General features: G+C 36.4%; 4 protein-coding genes across 4 annotated transcripts; 2 read left to right on the forward strand and 2 right to left on the reverse strand.

The window, feature by feature from the left end:
- Positions 1–581: 581 nt before the first annotated feature.
- LOC129286106 (uncharacterized) lies at positions 582–9,524 on the forward strand. Its single transcript, XM_054922130.1, is given in 20 exon segments — positions 582–831; positions 834–1,381; positions 1,762–2,230; positions 2,328–2,413; positions 2,611–2,724; positions 2,839–3,027; positions 3,145–3,210; positions 3,319–3,375; positions 3,850–3,972; positions 4,061–4,177; positions 4,433–4,540; positions 4,622–4,757; positions 5,336–5,458; positions 5,926–6,093; positions 6,181–6,791; positions 7,084–7,255; positions 7,374–7,612; positions 8,364–8,553; positions 8,910–9,135; positions 9,237–9,524. Coding segments are annotated over 20 exon segments (4,122 nt in total). The 5' UTR covers positions 582–689; the 3' UTR covers positions 9,475–9,524.
- Positions 9,525–10,705: 1,181 nt separating this feature from the next.
- LOC129285686 (15.4 kDa class V heat shock protein-like) lies at positions 10,706–11,447 on the reverse strand. The gene is made up of 2 exons (XM_054921465.1): positions 11,207–11,447; positions 10,706–11,125 (listed from the first exon to the last, which is right to left on the reverse strand). The coding sequence occupies exons 1-2, from the start codon at positions 11,421–11,423 to the stop codon at positions 10,860–10,862; spliced, it is 483 nt and encodes a 160-aa protein (XP_054777440.1). The 5' UTR covers positions 11,424–11,447; the 3' UTR covers positions 10,706–10,859.
- A 2,563-nt stretch (positions 11,448–14,010) lies between these two features.
- On the forward strand, positions 14,011–17,816 carry LOC129285685 (polyadenylate-binding protein RBP45-like). The gene is made up of 6 exons (XM_054921464.1): positions 14,011–14,362; positions 14,769–15,234; positions 16,865–16,920; positions 16,993–17,123; positions 17,225–17,321; positions 17,401–17,816. The coding sequence occupies exons 1-6, from the start codon at positions 14,075–14,077 to the stop codon at positions 17,578–17,580; spliced, it is 1,218 nt and encodes a 405-aa protein (XP_054777439.1). The 5' UTR covers positions 14,011–14,074; the 3' UTR covers positions 17,581–17,816.
- Positions 17,817–19,078: 1,262 nt separating this feature from the next.
- Positions 19,079–21,604, reverse strand: LOC129285684 (uncharacterized). The gene has a single exon (XM_054921463.1). It carries the CDS (start codon positions 21,330–21,332, stop codon positions 19,440–19,442), a length of 1,893 nt encoding a protein of 630 aa, XP_054777438.1. The 5' UTR covers positions 21,333–21,604; the 3' UTR covers positions 19,079–19,439.
- Positions 21,605–23,987: the final 2,383 nt, after the last annotated feature.

Genomic DNA, 23,987 nt, shown 5'->3' on the forward strand with positions numbered 1-23,987 from the left:
TCATAAACTCAGACCAAATATAAGTTCAGTTAAACTTATTAAGTTCATTAATTTTTTTTTAGTTGAACGAATTAAGTATATACTATATAGAGTTTTTTTTTATAAAAATTATAAGATTTGGTTTAAAGAAGAAAAAAATTAAAATGCAAAAGCCAATATTAATAAAAAAGAAAACAAAATATCAAAAATAATTTTTTTCATTTTAAATTTTTATGTCTTGTATATGATAATTTATTAATGTAGATGTATTTAATTTCAATGATTATATTCTTGATATATTTAAATTAAATTATAATTATATTTAATGATTATTTGTTAATAAAAGTAAATTTTTATGAATTTATGTTCAAATTTATAATATAATTTTATATTTCGAGTTTATTTAAATTTGCAATATAATCTTCTTCCTTTGGTTGGTTTGTTTGTTTTTTTAAGCAAAAAAAAAAAAAAAGAAAAAAGAAAAAAAAGAAAAGAAAAAAAGAAAAGCGTCCAAGTCTCATGCCATACACTGATATTGCCCGCTCTCCGTCACATTTCGAATTCAAAACTGAAACTTCAACTCCGGCAGTCTCAGTCCCGTTTCCTCTTCCAGTTTCCGACGACACTGCAAGAAACTCCTTTCCCCCTAACACTCTCTCACGAAAAGCCACTCAGATCCCAGAGTAAACAACGTAAAAGAATGGACGGCGATGAACCTCCTTATGCGTCACGTATGTCTCGTCGTCTTCGCTTTTCAAGGACATATCCAATTCAAAACTCCCAAGCGCCCATCTTACAACCTCAACTTCCAATCCCCTTGTCAGAAGTTCTTTACCGCCTCCAAGAAAACTCCGCATCCTCGGCATTCCGTCGCCGGCCGTCCATCGCACCGCCATCTTCAACTCGAACCAAGAAGTCGGGGGCGGCGGCTAGGAAACTCAAGGAATTTGAACTTGAGCTGTCTCAGTCCTCGAGGAAAGCTCAAATCAAGAAAGAACAGTCTCTCAAATCTCTAACCAAGTCCATCACTGTTTGGCTTAATTTTTTGTTCGAAAACCCGGCTACTTGCGGATGCGACTTGTCCATCGCCGGTATTCAGATGGGGGATAAGCATTCTGAAGCGGAGGCGACGAAGGGCAAGAGGGATAGCGGTCCTGGAATTTCCATTGGGGTTGATAAAGTCTGGCGTACTCCGAAGCGGCAGAGGAAGATGTGGTCGCGGGCAGGGGAGCGTGTTGGTAATGAAAATGCGCTCTTGGAATTGCCAAATTCTATGTTTCCCTACTTGAGGGAATCTCTAGAGGATGTCTGCAGTTTCGATGATTTGAAGCAGCGAATGAGAGTTTATCTGAACTTGGGAAGTTGTAAAGAGATTTTTGAAGTTATGAATCAAGTCACCAAGGTTTGTTTCGGTCTTCCATTGACTTGGCATGAATTTTTAGAGAATAAGAATCTTCCTCTTTTCGTTTAATTGTTGTGAAAGCTCAGTAAATTAAGTGTTATTATTTTTCAAATTATTTAGCCAGTTTCTGATACATTATTATTTTATTTTCACTCATTCACTTTTGAATTTTAAAAGCTTAGGATATAGGGGCCACTGCTACCTATGTTATGAATGCATTAGCCATAGTGTATGAAACACGCTTTATGGTTGATCTGACCTGAACATCGTGCAGTTCACTATTGATTAGAGACGGATCTTAATTTGTAGAACACTTGAACTTTTCACAGGACCTAAATGTTATGGGCCTAATTGAATTGTGTCTCAATTTTATTTGCCAGAATATTGATGAAGGAAGGTTAAAGTTGAAGCCACATTGCCCCATCGTAACAGACCTCGGATTGAAAAATAAAGCCACAAGAATCCTTATGTGTTATAATCCAATTTGGCTCCGGATTGGTTTATTTATAATTTTTGGTGGCGACTCTTTGGTGCCTAACGGGAATGGTGATTCTGAACAAGAAATCACGTTTTTGAAAATGGTTATTGAGAAGCAATTTTTTTCACATGCTGGTTTGGCAAAAGCGTATGCTTATAACAAGATGGTTGACGGCCTATACAGGCCAGGGTACTATGAGAATTTGGGGAATGTGATTTTAAAGAGGATTTTATTGCTTGTGCTTTCTCTGGATAGAATTAAATGTCAGAGCTGCCTTTCACTTAAGTATGGTATTGATGGATTGGATGGGGGTTCCCCTTTGTTGTTCAAAGCAGAAACTTGGATTAAATCAAGTAGTCAAGTCATCAATGGTAAATCTTTTTCTTTGTATCAGTCGTACTCCTACTTTCTGTCAATGTTTTAAAATAACTGCCATTTAACTTTTCTCTCCTCTTGGTTAAAAACTAGAATTCCTATCGTCAGAGATAATGCATGGAGAAGGAAATCTTCTGTCTCATTTAATGATAATAGGCTACAAACTATCTCATCAACAGGTAAGTGATCTGTTACATATTCAACGAAATCTCAGTTGCTCATTTATGTGAGATTATGACTTCTGTCTTGAATTATTTTAAGACAATTTTGACTATAAAGTTGATTTTATGTTCCATTGCGTTGGTGATGAGGAAGGAATTGTATCAGGATAACTTGTAGAAAGATTTTATTATCTGGCGTCTTTGTAATTGTGCAGGGGCCACTTGTTGAGTATAACTTCAAGGTCAGAGATTTATTTGTAGATCTTCAAGATGGATTAAAGCTCTGTAGAGCTATACAGCTCTTGCAGCATGATTCTTCTATCCTCACGGTTGGTTGTATTTGTGTGGAAATAATATTAGCTTGTTGGTATTTTAAGTACTATATATTTTGGATGTTGCAACTTGCAATCCGTTATGAATTTGAGGCGTCATTATGTGGACAGAAAATTGCAGTTCCCCCAGACACTTACAAGAAGAATTTGGCCAACTGTGGCCTTGCCCTACAATACCTTAAGCAAGCTGGTGTGTTGCTACACGATGAGGATAACATTATGATTGTAGCAGAGGATGTTGCCAATAGAGACAAAGAACTTGTTCTCTCATTGCTGTGGAATATCTTTGTTCACTTGCAGGTGACACACCTACCTTAAATTTATAAAAATTGCCGCAGTCTTGTTGATTTAGGATTTGATTATCATTGGATTTTGACCTGGATGGTAATCTAATTTCCCATGTCATTGAATTTGCAGCTACCTCTTCTGGTTGATAAATCAAGTTTACAAGAGGAAATTGGCAAAATTCGTGGACTTGGTGTGGTATGTCCAATTTTAGATTAGTTTCCTGGTTTAATGTACAAGTTTTATATTTTCTTAAGAAAAAACTTCTATGATACTTAAGCCTCAATCTTTTTTTGCGCATTGCAGGATGCCATTAACAATTCAAATTCAAGTTCATTGGAATTGCTTTTGAATTGGATTCAGGTACTATGCCTATGATATTTTCATATTTGCTTCAGAAAATTTCCTGCAGAATCTACAACGATTAACAATCTGTAATGCTTTATTTACTTTTAGTACTATTTTGCATTTCACACCAATGGCCATCTGTAATATTTTCCATTGTGTTTTGCAAGAGGCTTGTGAGTTATATTCGTTCCATAAAAGTTACTATCCAAAGCTAGCTTCAACAGGTTGTTGCGCTGCATGGCCATAATATTTTCAAACATAATGTTTGTCTTGTATTTGTTAAACTACTTGTATTGATTCAGAGTTTCACTGTAGCATGCAATTTGCCTAGTTGAACCTTGCAGCGTCATTTCATTACTGTGTTTTCGTTAATGGTACTGCCATGCTAAGCACTACTCGTTATTTTCTTTCTTCATGGAGGCATATGTTGAAAACACATTCTCTGAATTATTTATCTGCATGTCGATCATGTTGTTTTCTCTTTTCCAGGCAGTTTGTGAAAATTATGATTGTGGGATTGACAATTTTGATTCATTAGTTGATGGAAAAGCTATCTGGTGCTTACTTGATTATTATTTCCAGAAAGAACTTCATAGCTCCTGCTTACTGAAGGTAGTTAATCTTATTCTTCTTAAGACTCCTGCCCAAAACTTCATTATTTAGAATCAGCAGCTTTAAATTTTTCTTCTCCTCCCTACAGGAAGTCAATATGAAAAGCGGCAAGGAATCAATAATGTCTGTCAATGATTATTCGGATGCAGTGTACAATTTTATATTATCACAGCGGTTGACAACATTATTAGGAAATTTTCCGGAGGTAAATGTTCTAAGTGGTGAAGATTTCTCTTCTGGAGAGTTTGACTATTTTCTTGGCAGGGTCACCAGAATTTGACAATAAAGTAACGGATCACTTATTTTGTGAAGTGCCAAAAACAACAATGAAATTTTGAAATAACTAAAGTTGAAATGGCACCACTTTTGCGTGAGGGCCAAGAAATGACTTCAATACAAAATTGCAAATATCTTATCTCAATACATTCGTAATGGTAATGCATGGCATGCTATTCTACAGGTACTTCAAATAAGCGAGCTACTTGAATATAATGGTGCTTCCAGTGATCGAAGTGTGGTGATATTGTTGGTTTTCCTTGCAAGGCAATTATTTGTCAAGAAAAATGTGGTAAAATGAATTTGCACTGCATGCTCATCCTGCTATTATCATATTAGGGAAATTGCGTAAAAACATATCTCTTTCTTCTAGGATCAATTAAATTTCCACAAGCTCCTTGGTTGTGATTGCCAAAGTCTGTACCGGAAACATTTGAGGATGGGGCAGTGTCTTTCTAATTCTGGAGTCGTACAAAAGCCGGACACTTTTGATGTGCATGACAACGAAGGTTTCATTGTTGACTCTCTAGTGGTTCAGAGTTCGGTCATTTGTGCAAGTCATTTAATTCATACATTTTTATTTCATACATGCAGTAAATTTTGCATAGCTTTGGCTGACATCTTATTAACAACATAGTCACCATTCACCTACATAGCACTACTTTGTAACCTCTCTCTCACAGCCGTTTGTTTCCCTTTATAAGTTGGAATCATGTGCTATAGTGTTAAGAGAAGTGAGAAGAATGTAATCTAGTAAAAAATGAAAACAGGTCAGTGAACACTAGATGGGTAGTATCTTGAAGATGCATGTACTTGTCTATAGGTTTGTGTTGTATTTAAAGGTAGCCCATATTGGAGTTCTTGCATGGTAATTGGATTTGCTGTTGGGTAAACAGTGTCGTGATATCTCTCATATTTTATCTGTAGTTGGCAAAAAGGTCAATTTGGAGCATATTAAACCTGAAACAGGCATCGTCTTAAATTTTTTTAATGAGAATGCTATGATGTTATTGAAGAAAATGATATTAAATTTATAATTTCTTTTCATATATATCCTTGATTGATGCCCGCTCATTTATTAAGATAGATGCTACAAAAAAATTCAAGGCCATCCAGGCTTGGTGGCAAGATATGGCAGAAAGAAATCAGAAATCTTGTATTAAATCAGCTGCGTGCAGACCCATTGAAAGCAGTGCCAACATTGGAAGAGGTGACTCGTGTGATTTGCTCGGTTCTTTTTCTTGTTATGCAGCGCTTTGTGCATCTATTTCAAACCTTGAAAGAAATACATATCTTGTTTTCTTGAGAAATGGATCAGTTTCCCTTTCCCTCCCTTCAAATTACTCATAAGTAGTTATAAAGAGAAGCAAGACTTAGTCCATCCCGTATCAATTTCTAACTGGCAACAATTACAATGGATAAGATGGCCTATTTGCAGGGTTAATGAACATCTGTTTTTTTCTTTATTGGCTCACTAATTATTGGACTTGATAGTTTGACGTTGACGAAATATTATTCGTATCACTTCGTCCTTTCTTCTCCAACGGCATTGCTTGTGAAAGTATATGATGGTTTTGCCAAATATTGTAGCTCATTATTACATTTTGTGGCAGTGCTTGTAAAACTAGTACTAACGATACTTTTTCCTTATCGATAATCGTTGTACAATGATTCCAGAAACCGCTGCAATAACAATACAATCACATTTCAGAAGATTGGTTGGTCGTCGCTTGTTTCTCAAAATGAATAATGCTGTCTCTCTTTTGCAAACTGTTTTCCGAGCTTGGCTAGAAGTGAGGCAGCAGTCTTTGTTCACCGCCGTCCACCGTCAAAAAATTTCATGTGGTATGCTGCGTGTTAGCTTTGTCTCTTGAACATTTGTACGTAATTTGGTTGAGTACTTTGGCATCTTTTACTTGTTTATTTGCACAGCAATAAGCAAGAGGTCAGAAACATATAGGAGATATGCCATGTTTTTCGTTCAAAGGCACGCTTTTTTGAAGTTGAAGAGGTCAACATTAATTATCCAGCAAGCAGCGAGGAGTTGCCTCTCTCGGAGGCATCAACAGGGATGTAGTGTACTTCCTTATCTGACGGCTTCAGATCCAGTGGCTGCTGCCACTATCGTTCAGAAATTTGTTCGTGGCTGGATGGCACGATCTAGATATAATCATATGCTTGATCAGCAAGAGAAAACTTCATATTTATACGTACAAAAGGTTACTTTTGATCTTCAAACAAAAGCAGCCATCAGGATTCAGCTTGCTTGGAAGAGGTATATGTGCTGCAAGTCTACTCAGAGGCACTTCTATGCGACAATAATTCAAAGCCATTTTCGTATGTGGCGGTTAAGGAGAATATATTTGAACCAGATTCAGGCTGTTTTGAGAATCCAGTCTTATTTTCGAATGTCAATAAGTATAAAAACTTTTCAACACTTCAAAATGGCATTTAAGGCAGCCATTGTCATTCAGTCTTTCACACGTGCGTGGATTGCACGGAAGGAAGCTTATGTACGCAGAAATCGTATCGTTGCAATTCAAGTAAGAGCTGACCATCGTTCTATTGTTATATTTTGTTTTCCATTCTTTACTTGACCTTCCACCATACGGAAAAAGAAAGTTATTTACTTATTCCCGTACCAAGACAGAATATACACTGACCAATTGGTTAATTCAGAAGTGCTGTTTACATTGTATTGTAATTGTTTTGTAATGATGCTTTTAGTTTGCTTAACTCTCATTCATATTTCTAGACCAAATCACCGGATTAAATTTGTTCTTGTATTTTCAAGTTTTACTCTAGATTTTTATGGTGTGGTCTGAATGAATCCAGAGGCATTGCCGCGCTTGGCTGGTGAGAAGGGACTTCATGTGCCAAAGAGGCGCTGCAATGAAGATCCAAAGCGTCATTCTTAGTCTGAAATACCAAAAGGCTCTCAAGTTCGGAAAGATGCAGTGTTGCAGATTCAGCGTTTTATCAGGGGGCATTTATCACGAAATAGGCTCTTAGGTAATCGAGAGGCGTGTCTACGTATACACTTTAAATTCTTCCATTTAGCTATTATTTGCACGATCTAGTTATAAATTAACATTTTCTTATTCTGGTATTTTGTCCTAATCTAGGGGGTGCTTCTCAGCAATGTGCAATGGTTCCTAATGGTTGCATTTTAAGATCAGTTGGTTACTCTAGTTTTCAACTGGAACTATTCTTGTGTTCTATTCTGAAATTGCAGCGATGGTGGAAGGGTCTCTTGTTACATAAGTTAAGAACAAAGTCTGTTATTACAATCCAGTCTTGTACTCGTGGGTGGATTGCTAGGCGAATGGCAACAGTTCGCAGGCACAAAGTTGTCGTCATTCAAGTACGGTTTTCTGATCGCTTTCATTATCTATGCTGGAGGTCTTTTATATGTTGAGTTAGCTTTATAATTCATTTAAAACTGCTTTAACTAAAAGCAAAATTTAAGCAGAAGCGGATAGATAATCTAATAAGACCCAAACCAGTATCACCACAGAAACAGCAACAAAAGACAGTAGTAACAATAAATGAGGGAAAAATGCTGAGGTTTTGATATTAATAAAATGAGAGAAACTGAATCAGAGTTACAAGACTTCCTTTGATTCTGGCCAAAACCCTATCTCCCCTGAATGATCACAAAAATAACATTACAAGCTCAAACCTCACAAAGAGATCCTTCTGGCATTCGAGAGGCCAGTCTCTCCTCACCATTCTCTCACAAAAGACATAACCCCCTCAATACAAGCAAAAAGATAAATATAACACACAACATGGCTTTCCCCCTAGCCCATACTACCCAAAAGATCTTAATCATGGCAAAAGATCACGGCCTACTGTTCCTTACGGCTAGAGACTGAAGGATAAACCTCTGGACCAGTCAACATGATTCTACTAGAGTCATTCTTCCCCTTTGACTTCCTTTGATATGTCTTAGTAAAATAATGAGGGGCTCTATCATAATCCAATATTATATTGTATTTATCCAAAAATAATGGAATGCTATGATGATGATGCAGGTAATGACGCTTCTAAACATTGTAGTATTTTCATAAATATTTAGCCTCTCCCTTTTTATAACTTCAATTTGTTTGTAGTCCCACTGGAGAGGTTATCTTGCTCGGAAAGAGTCAAAAGAGCAACTGCTAGACCTGCGCTTGAGAATGCAGAAGTCTGCCAGAAATGTGGATGATAGCAAGCGTCTCATAAATAGGCTTCTCGCAGCACTTTCAGAGCTACTTCACGTGAAGAGTGTCAGTGGCATCCTTCATACTTGTGCAACGTTGGGTGAGAACAATACTTTATTTGGAATGAGTTACTGCTGTTATCATATTATGGATAAAGGGAAATATACAATTTACAAACGTGGAATTAAGTTTCTGTATGTTGTCTGATTCCCATTGGCATACCGTGTCCAAGTTACCCTAGAATTTATTGTGCCACTGCCTGTGATTTGGAGTGCCTTGATTCTTTCCCTACTCCCTAACGTGGAAGTGCTTTATTTCAACGATGTTGTATTACATTCTAGTACTGTCATCTAGTTTTGTACTCTTGTTATCGTATGGGATTATTTAACTGAGCATTACAGATGATCAGGCCTAAGAAGTTATCCCGTGACTCTATTATTTCAAGCTTTTCCACAGATATGGCTACAGAACATTCTCAGAGATGTTGCGAAGAACTTGCTGCCGCAGGGGCTATAGATAAGTTGCTGACGCTTATTCGCTCAGTGAGCCGAAGTATACCTGATCAGGAGGTTCTCAAGCATGCTCTGTCAAGTCTCCGAAATCTGGCTCGCTACCCTCACTTACTTGATTTGCTGATCCAAAGCAACGGTTCTCTACAGACAATTCTCTGGGAATTACTAAGGTATTTCGATCTAGTATTGGCTGACGTTAAAAGTTGATAAATCATTGTCGTCTTGCTAGTTGTCCCTTACAATTAATTTTTAACCGTTTAACTCTCTCCAGGAATAAGGAAGACAGTTACTTCATTGCTTCTGAACTTCTGATGAAGATATCTTCCACTCCTAAAGGTGTTGAATCGTTACGCAAGCTACCTGCACTTGTAAAACGACTGCATGCTCTTGTTGAGGAGCTTACACGGAAGGCAATCTACGAGAAAAGGTCAGAACTGGGTTTCAGCGGAGAGGAAAAAGCAAGATTTATTTTGAGTTTTTGTGTTAGTAGACATATGCAAATATCTTAAAAAGTAAACTGAAATTTTGTTAAAAGCAAACCCCCTAGCTCTTCAAAGGTTAGGTGAGATAGAACCAACTGGGAACTTCGATTATCCTTCTAAATTCTCTGACCTATTTGCTTAACTGCAGAAATGGAAGAGCTGCCAGTGCAGTTTAAAAGAGAATAGAGAGAGGAGATTGAAGGAGGCTGCTGGGATTCTCAAACTGATAACAAGTGCCTAAAGTGTTGTCGTCATGCCACAGCGTGCAACAGATGGATATTTGTAAGGAAACAAGTCTTCGTCTTACTTTGATTTGTTCGTTGTGTACATCTCGTGGATTCAATGATTGAGGTATCTAGCTGATTTCCTGATCACAAACATGGTTAATCGTTTGTTAACTGGATATAGTTTTTGAATATTCAACCAAAAAGGAAATGTTAAATATAAATGATTGTCTTGTAGTTGTAACTACTCTCTTGATCCGCTTTTTTTTTTTTTTTTTTAAATTTTCTTGTTGATATATTGATATTAAGATGAATTCAAGTTTCATAAGTTATTGATTTGTTTTGGATATGTTTTGATTGAAACAAAGAGAAGTGTTATAATGCTATTACAAGTTTCCTATCATTAAATCCTATTTAGTTACTGCATTTTGCTGTAACTGAAGATTTTTATACAATTTAAATCGGAGAAAAGAATTAGTGCCTCTCAATTCAAATACTACCATTGTTCGTCGTCAAGGCATTAGAAGAAAAAAAAGTCTGATCGTGATTCTCGAGCAAGATATGGCCGTCACGCAACTGTCACTTGATAATATTTAATATTTGGTTTCTTTCTTTCTACACAAACAATGAGGGGTCTTTCAGTATATATTATTTTTCATTGTATATTTTTATTACTTTGAAAATTGTAATCATTTTGAGTAACCTAATGCATTCATTATTCGGATGGCCGCCCAAAATATCTGCATCTATTTGGGGGTCCTTTTTCCTTTCATTCGGCCGCCAGGTGGTTGGAGGGTATGTTCGGAAATCAAATTTCTTATCCATTCTTTTCTAATTCTTGTGACGGCGAAAAAGAAAGTGATACCGATTGGCAAACAACTACCAATGGATGTTATGGTCTTCCTTCTAGTTTCCCTCACGTCAGTTCTTTCTTGTTATCTTGCTTTATTATTTCTTCAGATTTTGAATGTCAAATCACTATTTCTTAGTTATCTCATACGCACACACATGCACACAAAAAGAAGATTAAAAGCTAATGAAATGAGGACTTAAATTAAATGTCACTTCTGGAAAATAACAGTGACGAGATAAAACATCCAAATCCATATCTAATTGAGACATGACAAGAACCAGAGGCTGCTGATTTTCCCAGAAATCTAAGAACAAAAGGAAGAAGAATCATTGAATTCAAGCAGCTCTTGCAAGAGCTTCCGTGGTGTCAGGCACAGAAGGTTCAATGAGGAAACCTCTCCTCAAAGATCTGGGAACTGTAACGGTCAAGACTCCGTGTTCATAGCCTGCAGAGACGGCTTCAAGATCAACCCTAGCTGGAAGCCTGAACTTCCTCACGAACTTCCTAGCAGGAGGCTCTGTGGATTCCTCTGCTGCTTCAGTTCTGATTATGAGGTACCTCGAATCCTCAACCTCCACTCTCAGCTCTTCTTTCCTCACACCTAACACACGCACAAACACAAATCAACCAAACATGAAAAAAACAGTGAACAAGTCATGGATACGCGCGCGCGCGCACATACCAGGGATGTCAGCAGAGAAAATGTGAGATTCTGGTGTTTGGGTCCAGTGAACATGGTTTGGAGGGATGAAGTTGTGTGGAAAGAGGAATTGAGGAGGGAAAAGGTATTGCCAGGGAAGAGGATGGAGAGGGGATGGGAGCTCCATGGAAGGATGGTTTTTGAATCTGATATGATGACTTTTGTGTTTGTGTTTGGCTGCTAGATATGATATTTGCATCGCGTTGAAAAAGGAAAGGTTGTCTGGTTTGCTCTTTTATAAGGAAAGTGGGGCAAGTTGGGGGTTATGGCCTCAAATGGACCACAAGTTGGCAAAGTTGCCAACATACATGTATCAACAACAAATGAGTTATCTAATCTAATAGAAAAATTTAAAAATTTAGAGAGATTTATGGTGGAGTTTTAAACGTCAATAAGATTATTTCTTATAGCATAAAGTTAAAAAGATTCAACAGCAATGACAACATGAATTAGATGATGTTCCTGTGCTTTATAAGTTTTTTAGTTTTTTAGAATACTATTAATTAAGAGGTTTCACTCAATAACTTTTAAAAATGTTTGTTTTTTCTACCCTTGAGGACATATGATTATTCATTCAGCTTTTCTTACTAATGCTTTTCATAACATTTTTTATATATGGCTAGATCATTTTAAATGATTTTTTTATCATCTTACTCTCAATAAATGCCACACTCATTTTTTCTTTTATATGGTCACTTTAGATTTTATTAATTTGTGCATTATATATCCATCTCAACATTTTTATATATAATTTGAACCTTTTATTTTTATTGAATTTTATGAAAAAAATGTATTTTATGAATTTTATCTGGAATTTGTAAGAATTAAGATATCATGTTTATGAAAAAATCTAATTATATGTCTTTTTAAACTATTTTTTATGAGAACATTTGAATAGAATTTTCGTATGCAATATTCAAAGATAAATCAAGAGAATAAGAATCAAGCATCAATGCTTAAAATAATCTCCCTTGCTGATTTGATGTAATAGCACATCTCATCTAAACAATGTTTCTGGTTGTTTGTTTGGTAATCACACCATCTAGACTGCTAAAAGAATTGAAGTCTCACGGGCAGCTTTTGTAAGAGGACGCATTTGGCATTGGTCGGAATCGTCTACCAGATTTTAGCAGGCTCTCTCCTTTTCTAGACGAAAACAGAAGTGAAGTTTCAACTTATCGATGCATAGTAATTGATATCCAACAGCCGGATCAAAAAAAAATGATATCCAACGGTAGCAGAATATATATATATATATATATAGACATATATTTGCCAAGTATTGACGCGCGCGCGCATATTTAAATGTAAATGATAAGGTATAGAGGTTGTAAATTCTACTCCTCTGTTAAAAAATATAAAATATTTTTAATTAAATTTTATTTTTTAATAAAATAATTATTTAATTTTAAATTAATCATATTTTTTTATATTTATTTTTATTAAATATTCTATAATAAATATAAATCATTATTAATAGAGGCACTTTTGAAAAAAAAGTAATGATTACACTTTAAAAAATTAAAAATATATTATATTTTTAAACATCTAATTTTTTAAAAAATACCTTATATTTTTAAACGGAAGAAGTATATCTTACTACAGTTTGGGGAGATACATTCATCCTACTTTAGAGAATGGCCTTTCTTTTCTTTTAAACAATATTTTAAAATATTAGATTGATACTTTCTTCATTAAAAAATATAAAATATTTTTAATTAAATTTTATATTTTAATAAAGTAGTTAATTATCTTTAAACTAACATAATTTTTTATATTTACTTCTATTTAATAAAGTATTTTATTATAAAATAAATATAAAATAATTTATTTATTATATGCTCTTTTAAAAGAAAAACAAAATAATTATATCTTGAACTACTAAAATATCTTTTTTTTTAAACATTTAATTTTTTAAAAAATTTTATAATTTTAAACAGAGAAAATATATTTTAAGAGAAGTTTTAACTTTAAATATAAAACATATCTATATATTGCTAAAAATTTTAAATTTATTCCTATATCTTTTATATATTTATAAAAGGATAATATAATTTTTAGTTTTTTAAATTTTTTCAACTATCAATTTAATTACTCAATTTTAATTTTTATGATTAAGTTATTTTTATTGTTCAAAGAAAAGATAGTAGCCAAAAAAATTATTTATAAAAAAATAAAAGTGTTAAAATCTACTTACCTGAACAATAAATTATTGATGGAAACCTTTTAAATTAAAAAAATAAGTATAATTATTTAATTAAAAAACATATTTTAAAAATTAAAAAATATAAAGCAAAACACAGCATGGAAAATTATATTGATAAATTTTAAACTAATTTAAAGATTAATTTATTCTAATTTAATTATAAATATATATTTAATTATTAATATATTTTACACATTAAAAATTAATTTATATTTTAAAATTTAAAGAAGTGATATCATAGACTCATAATTTAAAAAAAATATAAAAAAATAAATTAATAAAATTTAATTTGAGAAACTAAATTAATAATTACAGCCATTTGAACTGCATTAATTTTATCCTGTTCCGTACATCCAATGATGTGTGGGTAAATAAATTTGGTTATTATAATTATAATTGTAATTATAATTTTCATTCGTAAAATAACAATGCGGGTCCCATTTGCCAGCCATCAGCCCATCACTGACGTCTAACGAATCCCGACCGCGGGAAGCTTTGCGTTTTAGGGTTAGCGTTGCGCATGAGCTTTGTCCATAAAAGACACGCCTGGAGCCCTACCTCCTTTGCCCTAATTCTTCTTTTCTCTTTGCCTTCTCTCTCTCTCTCTCTCTCTCTAAATCACAGACCTCTTTCCTTGAGTCAAGATGATGCACCCTGGTCCTGGCATGGCTCCCCCAACCATGGGCCAACAGCCTCCCCAGCAGCAGTATCCGCAGCAGCAACATCCCTACATGATGATGCCACCGCAGGCTCAGGCGCCGCCGATGTGGCCTCCCTCAGTTCAACCACCGCCACAGTCGGTCGCTCCACCGCAAACGACCCAAGCCGTCCAGCCCACAACCGCCGATGAGGTCCGTACTCTTTGGATCGGTGATTTGCAGTTCTGGATGGACGAGAACTATTTGTACACTTGCTTTGCTCATACAGGCGAGGTAAAATCCCTTTCTCCGTTTCTTTTATTTCTTGTTATTCGTTTTTAAGTTGCCGCGAATGTTGGTCGCTCTTTTTTCGTAGTGTATGATATCGTCGATGTGTGTTGGAGATAAGTATTGTCCGCCTGCTAACAATTAGGCTTCTGTTAATTTTCCAGCGCCAGCCGTACGGGTTTCAGCTGCAATATTTTGGTTTTCTCTGGTTTTGATCCTACTTTTTTATTTCCCTTGCCCATATATGAGGGACGAACCTCTTAGGATTTGTCTTTCCCCCCAGTACGGGCTGTTCAATTTGATGTTAAATAACATTGATTTTGGGCTATTTAAGTATTATACTTGCAATGTGTAGAAACCTGGTGGCCATTCTTGGTTTTTTATTGCTGAAGGAAAAGAATTTTTTTTGCAGGTGGCCTCGGTGAAAGTTATTCGAAACAAGCAAACTAATCAATCTGAAGGTTATGGGTTTATTGAGTTTTTCACACGCGCAGCCGCTGAGAGAATACTTCAAACATTTAACGGAACCATTATGCCAAATGGTGGGCAAACCTTCAGATTGAACTGGGCAACTTTTAGTTCGGGTGAGAGGCGGCATGATGATACTCCAGATTACACGATATTCGTTGGAGATTTAGCTTCAGATGTTACCGATTACATGCTGCAGGAGACATTTAGGGCTAGGTATCCCTCAATTAAAGGTGCAAAAGTTGTGATCGATCGACTCACTGGGAGGACAAAGGGTTATGGTTTTGTTAGGTTTGGAGATGAAAGTGAACAAATGCGAGCTATGACTGAGATGCAAGGTGTTTTATGTTCGACAAGACCCATGCGGATTGGACCAGCCACCAACAAAAACCCTGGCACTCAGCCAAAAGGTAAGTCTCTTTCGTAGTTGTCGTTTGTGTGGCCTTTTTTGCAAATGTCTGTGCTTTATATGCCCTTGATGGAATAGTAGACTGGATTTCTTTTTATGTTAATAATTGTAGACTGTTCTTGCAGTTTTTTGACATTATGTGGGTTTGCTTAAGGTTTTACAGTTTTAATTCTCTTCTGTCATGTACGGCCTAAGTTATGGTTCATTCAGTTACGCTCTTGAAGATTTGCAGTCCAAAGTCATTTCTTCCTGTAATTTCGTTTAAAAATTTGGGCTAAGTAAATGATCTATAATTATAAATTATCAAATCTTATAAAACTCCTATTGTCTCAAAGCAGGGTGTCGAGAGGCTCTGTCATCTCGGAGCCTGGAACCGATTTCATCAGCTGAAATGGTTACCATTTTAGTGCATGGCCTTGTGTAGGTCAGTTCCCGTTTATGTCTTGCCCATTATTTTTGGTCTCTTTTTCTTTTCCGTCTGCAATTTTCAAGTTATTCTTTTCAGTTCATTTCACTGGTTGGTTCTAGCCAATTACATTGCACAACTACTCTGGATACTTAATTTTTTCAGTCCGCCATTCTTTATCTTTGTTCCTTTAATTTCATCCCTAATAGCTTGCCAGAAGGACTACATTAAATTTCTTTTGCAGCAATCCCCTGTTGTGAACAATATTTTTTTACCTTTTTTCTCCATTTGATCATCTTTTTCATTCAAGTTACATTGATTTCCGCTTCCAGTCCTCAGTCTATGAGAAAATAACTTAATTTGTGAAATGCTATTGCAGACGGAGTGGAATTGCCAGAAATATCTCGGACCGGCTATTGTTTCTTTTATCATGTGTTTTTTTTTTTAATTTTTCTTGACTTCTAAGTTCTGTTTCCATTCTGCCCTTACCATTTTAGCACAGCAGTATGCAATCAAATCTCACTTTATATTGCTGTTTGCTATTTCCACTTGTCAAGTTCTCTTGTCTGCACAGACATTTCGCTGCTGTTTTCTTGCCAATCTTTGGAGCAAGTTTAATCCATTTTTATCTTTTATTTGTATTTTGGAAGGTCTGAAAGAGATGTGAAGGTGAGCTAGATCAATGATGTGTGTTGGTGTCAGCTATGTATGAATTAAATTCTGTTTCTTTCTCTCTCGTTTACGTCTTAATGTTCAATTAGGGAGGCGACTAATTTTTATTGCGTGTTTATCCCATATATATCAAATTCTGATCGGGCCAAATATCTTGCCATGGCGTTTTGTAGCAGATATAGCCATTGAAGTTACTCTTTTAAGTTAATTTAGATAGTCTAGATAATTAGTTTATATTTCATTGGACAGTGGCTTATTTTCTACAATGATTTAATGCTGATTAATTTTTTACAGTTCCTAAGAAATGTGGTGTGATTATGGAACAAATTGTTTTGCTTGTTTCTTCTCAAATTGCTCTACGTGCATGCAGATGCTTTCCTTTCTTTAAGAATTATACAGTGTTTGTGACTTATGAGCTTAGATGTTATATATTGCAACTAAATGTGTTCATTGATTTCCTTTGATTATGGATCATGGTGGTTCTCGATATCTGCTTCCTTCCCTGTTTTTAAGCAATTCATCTTTTTACTTCATTTCTGCTTTGGTCATGCAGCTTCATATCAGAATCCTCAAGGGGCACAGAACGAGAATGATCCGAATAATACAACTGTGCGTACTTCTTTGCAGTAGAGAATTTTTACTTTCTTCCCTGCATGTTGTGACTGAAATTTTAATCTGCAGATTTTTGTTGGGAATTTGGATCCTAATGTAACGGATGATCATCTTAGGCAAGTTTTTGGCCAATATGGGGAGTTGGTACATGTTAAGATTCCAGCAGGCAAGCGATGTGGGTTTGTTCAATTTGCTGACAGGTGGAAATTTGTTTCTGAAAGTTGTCTTGTAATGTCAATCCATGCCCTTAGCTTATATATAGATAGCCTTACCATTTGTGTCTTGATATTTCATGCATTAGGAGCTGCGCAGAAGAGGCTTTGAGGGGCTTAAATGGAACAGTGTTGGGTGGGCAGAATGTTCGTCTCTCTTGGGGCCGTAGTCCTTCAAACAAACAGGTAACGAAATATCTTTCATTATTCTGCACCGCCTTGGCATAAAAGCCTATCTGATTCTGACCAACGCATAAATCTTCAGACTCAGCCAGATCAAAACCAGTGGAATGGAGCTGCTGGGTATTACGGATATACTCAGGGGTATGAGAACTATGGATATGCTCCAGCTACTGCACAGGATCCCAACATGTATGGAAACTATCCTGGGTACTCCAATTACCAACCACCACAGCAGCAGCAGCAGCAGCTAGGGTACAGTTGAGATTTGAGAACCCTCCCCCCCTCTTCTTTTCCCCCTTCTCATTTACCTCGATTCTCTCTTGTAATCGTGAGGAGTTGTTGCTGTTGCCTGTCTTTTTTAGCGTCTCTTGGTGTAAAACCAACTTATCTCTTTAGCTCCTTTGCTTGTTAGTAGAATTAATGTGATCTCCTGTTGTATCGAGCGAAAATTACTTGATAACCTCCAGATGTTCTAATAACGATGCTTTATTTGATGCCTTTCTAGCCTAGTAGCTTCTGCGTATAACAATGCAGCATGTCATGTGGGTTTCTTGGATATAGGAAAAGGTAAAGTTTGACTTGATGGTGAACTCTACTCTTGAATGTTGATCATTTAGAAGCGAAAATGTTACCATACAAAATGAGTATGGAATTGAGTTCGAAAGTAATTGCTGTTTTCAGTGACTGCTGAAGTAATCAGCATGCTTATTGAAGGGGGAAGTTACCGTAAATTGTGTTCAGGGGAGCAAATTAATGCGTGGATTTACTTGCCAGGATTCTACTTAAGCTTGGATGTTAATTTTTGCTACTTTGATGTGCTTTGCTTTGCTTGCCTTGTGTCGTTGAACATTGATATATTGCGCATTTGGAACCTTTGATGTGTTTCCAAAACGTTTGTCCATGTCACATTTGAGCGAACGTGATGCATGCTCGCATAGCTAAGTTTTGTGTATGAAGCAGTAAATGGATTTGGCAGAACGTGTTTGTAATCAGAAAAAAAGGTAGTTTTTCGCGAGGACCCAAAGTGGTGATAATACCATCGAATTTTAGATTTTTGTGATGTTGTGTAGTCATCTGGTTCCAATTCTTAATTATCTCTTGTGCCTACCGGCTGAAATCAGCGACGCCTATCAGATAAAAATCTGTTCAAAGTTCTCTCAAAGGGAACAATTTCATTTAGGCGGTTAAATTACAAGCGAACAACTCTTCTGCACTGAGCTTCTGGGAACGTTCATCAGCTGAGTTCATCTCGATTTTGTTGCTACTGACTGCTGTCCTTGCGGCTTGTCAACGAGTTTTAGTATAACAGATCTGCGTCAATTTTTCAAGTTCAGATTCCGTGCAAAACTAGTCCGACCATGCATTATGACAAAATAGTCTCAACTAAATATTTCTTTAACAGACTAGAAGTGTCACTTGGATCGGTCTGCCTGGTTCCCTAACAACAGAAGGGAGGCACGATCTCCAACATTCCTCAGTGGGTCACCAACCTAGTGCTGTTTTCTTAGTTTTAACTACCAAATTTGCTACCAAACTTTCCATGTATTGTTACAAAGAGCCACTTCCATGATTTATTACTTGACAAATATTTTATCCTTATAATTTACTTGTTTATTTTCGGTCTCTTTATTTTATAATTTCAAAATTGAGTAATTAAAGTTTTGGAAAAATAATCTTTTATCTGCTAATGAACTTCCATAAATTTTTATCGACACTCTGACGTTCCTTATAAATTATGTACGAGTGAGGTACTATGAAAATATCATCCAACTTCTGGAGCAATGCATATCTCAGCTGTCGTCACTCCCATCATATCTATAGATTAGCCATTGATCCAAAACATTGTACGTTCTCCTCTAAAAAGAAAAACAACGAGAAATATCAAACTTCAACGGGGAAGGAAAAAAACACAAATATACCAATACTGAAGTCAAAACTAAAGTAAACCAAATTATAAGCCAACGGAACAAAAGAATTGACACTAACTTTTAAACGAAAGCTACCTGCCTACTCCATTCCACTAACACTGTCAGAATACAAGACTAGCATCAGTGATTTATTCCGAGCTCAAACATTTTTTCTTCCAATGCCAACTGTCTTTGATCTTTTTAGCAACAGTTTTCAGAGATTGTCTGGGCCAATGGGGTTTTCAGGTTCCACTGACTCAGTAGTTTGAATGTCGTCTTCCTTAGTATTCTCACCTGAAGGTTGAATGTCGTCTTCCTTAGTAATCTCAGCTGCAGGACCAGGGTTCCGGGGATCACTCGTCTCTGGAAAATTGGATCCTTCAGAGGCAAACCTGGACTCAGAAGGGACAGCATCTCCTCCGAATACTGTAGAAGGGTGGCTGGTCTCAAGTGCAGGCTTTGGAGAGTCAGGTTTGTCCTCAAGCTTGTCAACAGACTGAACATTTTCAGGATCAGCAGATACAGGCATTCGGTTTAGTTGGATACTCGGGTTGTTTAGTTCATGAATCTGTTCAGTCTGGATAGATTCAGTTTCAGTAGATACAGGCATTTCGTTGAGTTCCATATTTGAGTTCCTTGGTTCCTCATGAATCTGTTCAACTTGCATTGCTTCAGGTTCAGCAGCTACAGGAAGTTGTTTGAATTCAATATTTGAGTTTATCGGTTCATCCTGAATCTGTTCACTTTGCATGGGCTCAGGTCCAGCAGATACTGGCATTTGGCTGACTTCAATATTTGAGTTCTTGGGTTCATCCGGAATCTGTTCACATTGTATGGGCTCATGTCCAGCATGTGCAGGCATTTGGTTGAGTTCAACATTTGAAATCATTGGTTCATCCCGCATCTGTACATTCAGCTGGAGAGAGTTTCCGGTGTTCTGTCCAGTTTGAAGCTCCTTGTCAATGCTTTCAGTCATTGGAACCGAGTTTGTGTCTTCAGCTGTTGGCTTTGGATCCTTTTCTGTTACCCCAAGTGCACCGGGTTCTTTAACCTGTCTGGATGTATCAAGTTTGTTTATATCCTGTTCAAAAATTTTGTCACACTCCATCCTCATGATAGATGCAGATTGACTCCCATGCCCAAGATCTGATAAAGTCTCTGGTATTCCTCCAGCAGGAATGGATGAGTCACTTGTTGGAATGTTAGTCATAGGTACTAGAACAGATGCAGATTGATTCCCAGGAGAAACTGAGGCTCCAGGATGTGTCTCGGTAGGAAGAACTTGGTCTTTAGAGAGAGACACCAGAGGTGGTTTTGGCTCAACAGGTTGTTTGCTACCTTGTCCTGATGAGGGAATAGAACTTTGCGTCTGAGCCTGTGGATTAAGAACTGGAATTGGAAAATCCTTCCTTTGAATCATTTCAAGATGAGGAGCCACATCATTTTCAGGAGTGACAGGAACATATTGCCCTGGTTGAAATATGACACCTCGCAAATAGGTTGGAGAGTCTCCTATCCGAACATTAAGGAGATACCCAGCACTAAAACTACCCTCGATGACACCAGTAACCACCTTCCCTATCATTTGGGCATCAGAACTGCCAGTTGTGCCTGCTGTTTGGTTGGGGTTGATAAAATTGTCAGAGCCATGTCTTACAGGCGTGCTGTCTACCTGAACTATGCTTCCTTCTTTGCGGGGCCGCCCACGTTTCCGTTTTGCTGGAACACTTGATGGATTTGAAGAGCCTGCTCCTTGATTTTGTTGGTTCATCTTCCAGAATGAGATGTTACGACAGGTCAATGAAAAAATCTTCCTGCAAGTCATGAAATTACCATTACATATTCCTTTTTTTTTTCTGGGAAAAAAATCACCAAGGCATATACCATTTCTTTGAATAGCTAAAAGATGTGCAAAAACAATATTGAAGAAGCAGGCAAAAAAATTTGAAGTAACAGGGATCAAAATGCAATGAAAGACAGGGTGATAAACAGCAGGAGGTTTTAAAGGACCTTTATCAGTCCTATTCTTGCACAATTTGTAATGAGGTGAAGCAGGATTAGCCATGAGAAGTATAGTGTAATAAAAAAATGGAGGAAGTAACACCATTAGTGTATCTTAATGCTCTATAAAATTAGAGATATTCCTCAGCTTCCTCTCAGTGAATGATAGACTAAAGTTCTCATATTTCTCGTGAATAAATTATCCAATATAGGCATGAAGTTACTTGTTTGATAGACAAGGGTCAAACTATGAACGGATGGTTTAAGAAAACAGAGAGCAAAATGATCAAGTTCTAGTACCCATCGTTATGATGTAAAAATCAATGAACTTGTGCTCAAGCATCCAGGGATTTCGATATCAAATAAGCACATATAATACTATGAAACAGAAACTGATCTATGTGATCTTATATTTAAGAAAATAGTAGAACTTAAGTTGAATAGTTTACATGCAAAGTTGCAAACCTAGACAATTCAGGACTTATGGTTTTTTTTTTTTTGGGGGGGGGGTGTTTGTTTTGGCCCGCTGGGGGGGGGTATTTATTACTCCTGTGATACACACTTCTAACACAAAGGGTTCCACAGAATGCTAAAAGATGCATAAAATAATTGTTGCACGAGCAACATGAAAACGTAGCAAACCGGGTTTAATAAAAATCAAAACAGAATTACGTAATGAATAAATGACTAAAAAAGAACATATTGACATAATAATAATTTATCAATAACAATATCGAGTACTTAAAACAATCACTGTTCAACAAAGCTTGGGTCTATGCTTTAACTAAGATACCAGTATGTCTAAACCAATTCCTATTTTTCATCGAATAAAATATCCTCTCAATGACTTAGCCATCAAAAGGGGGAAAAAATCCTCTTAATGATCACCACGCATCCCTCAATTTCCTCTCTTCTTTCCAGGAGTTTCTTTGTTCATCATCCTTATCAAGAGCTTGACTGTTTAGCTCTTTTTCCACCTTGCAAATTAACACCATTGCTACCATCAATCTCTTTAGAGAGATGGGGTCATGGTATCACAAGAATTCAATTTTAATTGTGCAAGGATGGGTTGAGTATATAGAATAGCTGTTGCCCCATTTAATTGTAGCAATCGTGGCATGAACTACATCCACGTAAAAATATCTTCAATAGCATAAATATAGCAGATCTACAAGAAAGTTGCAATGCTGCACATATGACACAGTGACAAGAACTGTATCACCTAGGTTGAAATTAGTGCTATCAATAACTAAGGGGGAGGTGATACAGAGTAGACTCAAAGATAAATGCCTATAACAAAATTCAACACTCAACAAGGTCATAATTTTTTTATGAGACAAGATATCAATCACATTTCAACTCAAAAGGCTTTGGTAATGATGGAAACAAATCTAGTATGGAAAATTTAAGTTCCACATTGAGATGAGATGTTAGATTAGTTCACCTCAATAGATATCTTTTAAGGGAGGGCTCTCACACTACTAGAGTGCCCATCAATTGGTATTAGAGTAAACAGTCAGCAACTCTAGATAGGGCTCCCAGCAAAGGGTTCTGACCAACAAGGAACTTGAGTGAAGTAATTGCAAAGTGTAGTAGTTGAGACGGCTGCTCTTCAAGGGTGATCAACTCATGGAAGCCAAGGTAATATGGGATGCAGTAGTCCTAGATTTTGTATTATGGGATGTTTTATGGGATACTTAAGCAAGTTGGCTCTTCCACCTCAATAACTAACTTTTGGGAGAGACTTTCCTGCCCACCTAAGTGTCCATCAGTAAATCACAATTGCATCTTAAGAGATTGTTAAAATTAAAGAAATGATGATTTAAACAAAGAAGTCTTACTTCAGCAAAGCCATAATGATATCTAACAAAGAGACTTTCCTGCCCACCTAAGTGTCCTAGATTTTGTATTATGGGATGTTTTATGGGATACTTAAGCAAGTTGGCTCTTCCACCTCAATAACTAGCTTTTGGGAGAGACTTTCCTGCTCACCTAAGTGTCCATCAGTAAATCACAATTGCATCTTAAGAAATTGTTAAAATTAAAGAAATGATGATTTAAACAAAGAAGTCTTACTTCAGCAAAGCCACAATGATCTCTAACTACATCTCAATATAAGGTTTAACTCAATGATATTATATCTGAAGAGCTTCACCAACATGGTGTAAGATAGCTATAAACAATCTAGTGTGCCTCATAATCACGATGGAATCAATAGCAGAATTATTAGAATGATACCAGTCTTGAGATATGAAAATAAAGTTAAATAATATTCTTGGCTGGTGTCTTGTATCAATGAGTTCACAATCCAATAAATACTTAAAGCTTGCCATAGAAAGAACCCATACAACCACCAAATTTTAGAACAGACCACAAAAGAAATTTGTATCCAAAAGACAACAATTTGGTGAAGCTTATCAAATGAATGAGAAGTGGAGTCAAGGAAATAGTTAAATAGAGACAGATAACCAGACAGCGAAATAGATGACTAAATCTAAAATAAGATCTACAACAACAACAGCATTCCTATATTAATTCATTGATGTTCAGTAACAATGAAGAGCTTTAATGGGCATGTCGGAGGGAAAGCTGGTCAGTATGCGAGGGTGCATGGTGGTTTGGTTTTGGAGAGCTAAACAATGAAGGACAAACTCTTCTTGATTTCTCATTGGCGTATGATTTTAAGATTGCCAACACTTGTTTCAAGAAGAGAGATGAGCATCTCATCACTTAAAAAGTGGAGCCTCAAGGTCACAGATTG

The sequence above is a fragment of the Prosopis cineraria genome, unplaced genomic scaffold (genome assembly GCF_029017545.1).
Source record: "Prosopis cineraria cultivar Desert tree isolate PC_DT_omini unplaced genomic scaffold, ASM2901754v1 PC11, whole genome shotgun sequence".
NCBI lineage: Eukaryota > Viridiplantae > Streptophyta > Magnoliopsida > Fabales > Fabaceae > Prosopis > Prosopis cineraria.

What these genes read in the sequence shown, in the direction of transcription:
- LOC129285686 (XM_054921465.1), bottom strand. Translation starts at nt 11,423, where the DNA reads ATGCAAATATCATATCTAGCAGCCAAACACAAACACAAAAGTCATCAT. An exon ending in TTTCTCTGCTGACATCCCTG is followed by an intron (nt 11,126 to 11,206) that starts GTATGTGCGCGC and finishes TGCGTGTGTTAG; the next exon opens with GTGTGAGGAAAGAAGAGCTG.
- LOC129285685 (XM_054921464.1), top strand. Translation starts at nt 14,075, where the DNA reads ATGATGCACCCTGGTCCTGGCATGGCTCCCCCAACCATGGGCCAACAG. An exon ending in CCCTGGCACTCAGCCAAAAG is followed by an intron (nt 15,235 to 16,864) that starts GTAAGTCTCTTT and finishes TTGGTCATGCAG; the next exon opens with CTTCATATCAGAATCCTCAA. An exon ending in GTAGTCCTTCAAACAAACAG is followed by an intron (nt 17,322 to 17,400) that starts GTAACGAAATAT and finishes ATAAATCTTCAG; the next exon opens with ACTCAGCCAGATCAAAACCA.
- LOC129285684 (XM_054921463.1), bottom strand. Translation starts at nt 21,332, where the DNA reads ATGGTGTTACTTCCTCCATTTTTTTATTACACTATACTTCTCATGGCT.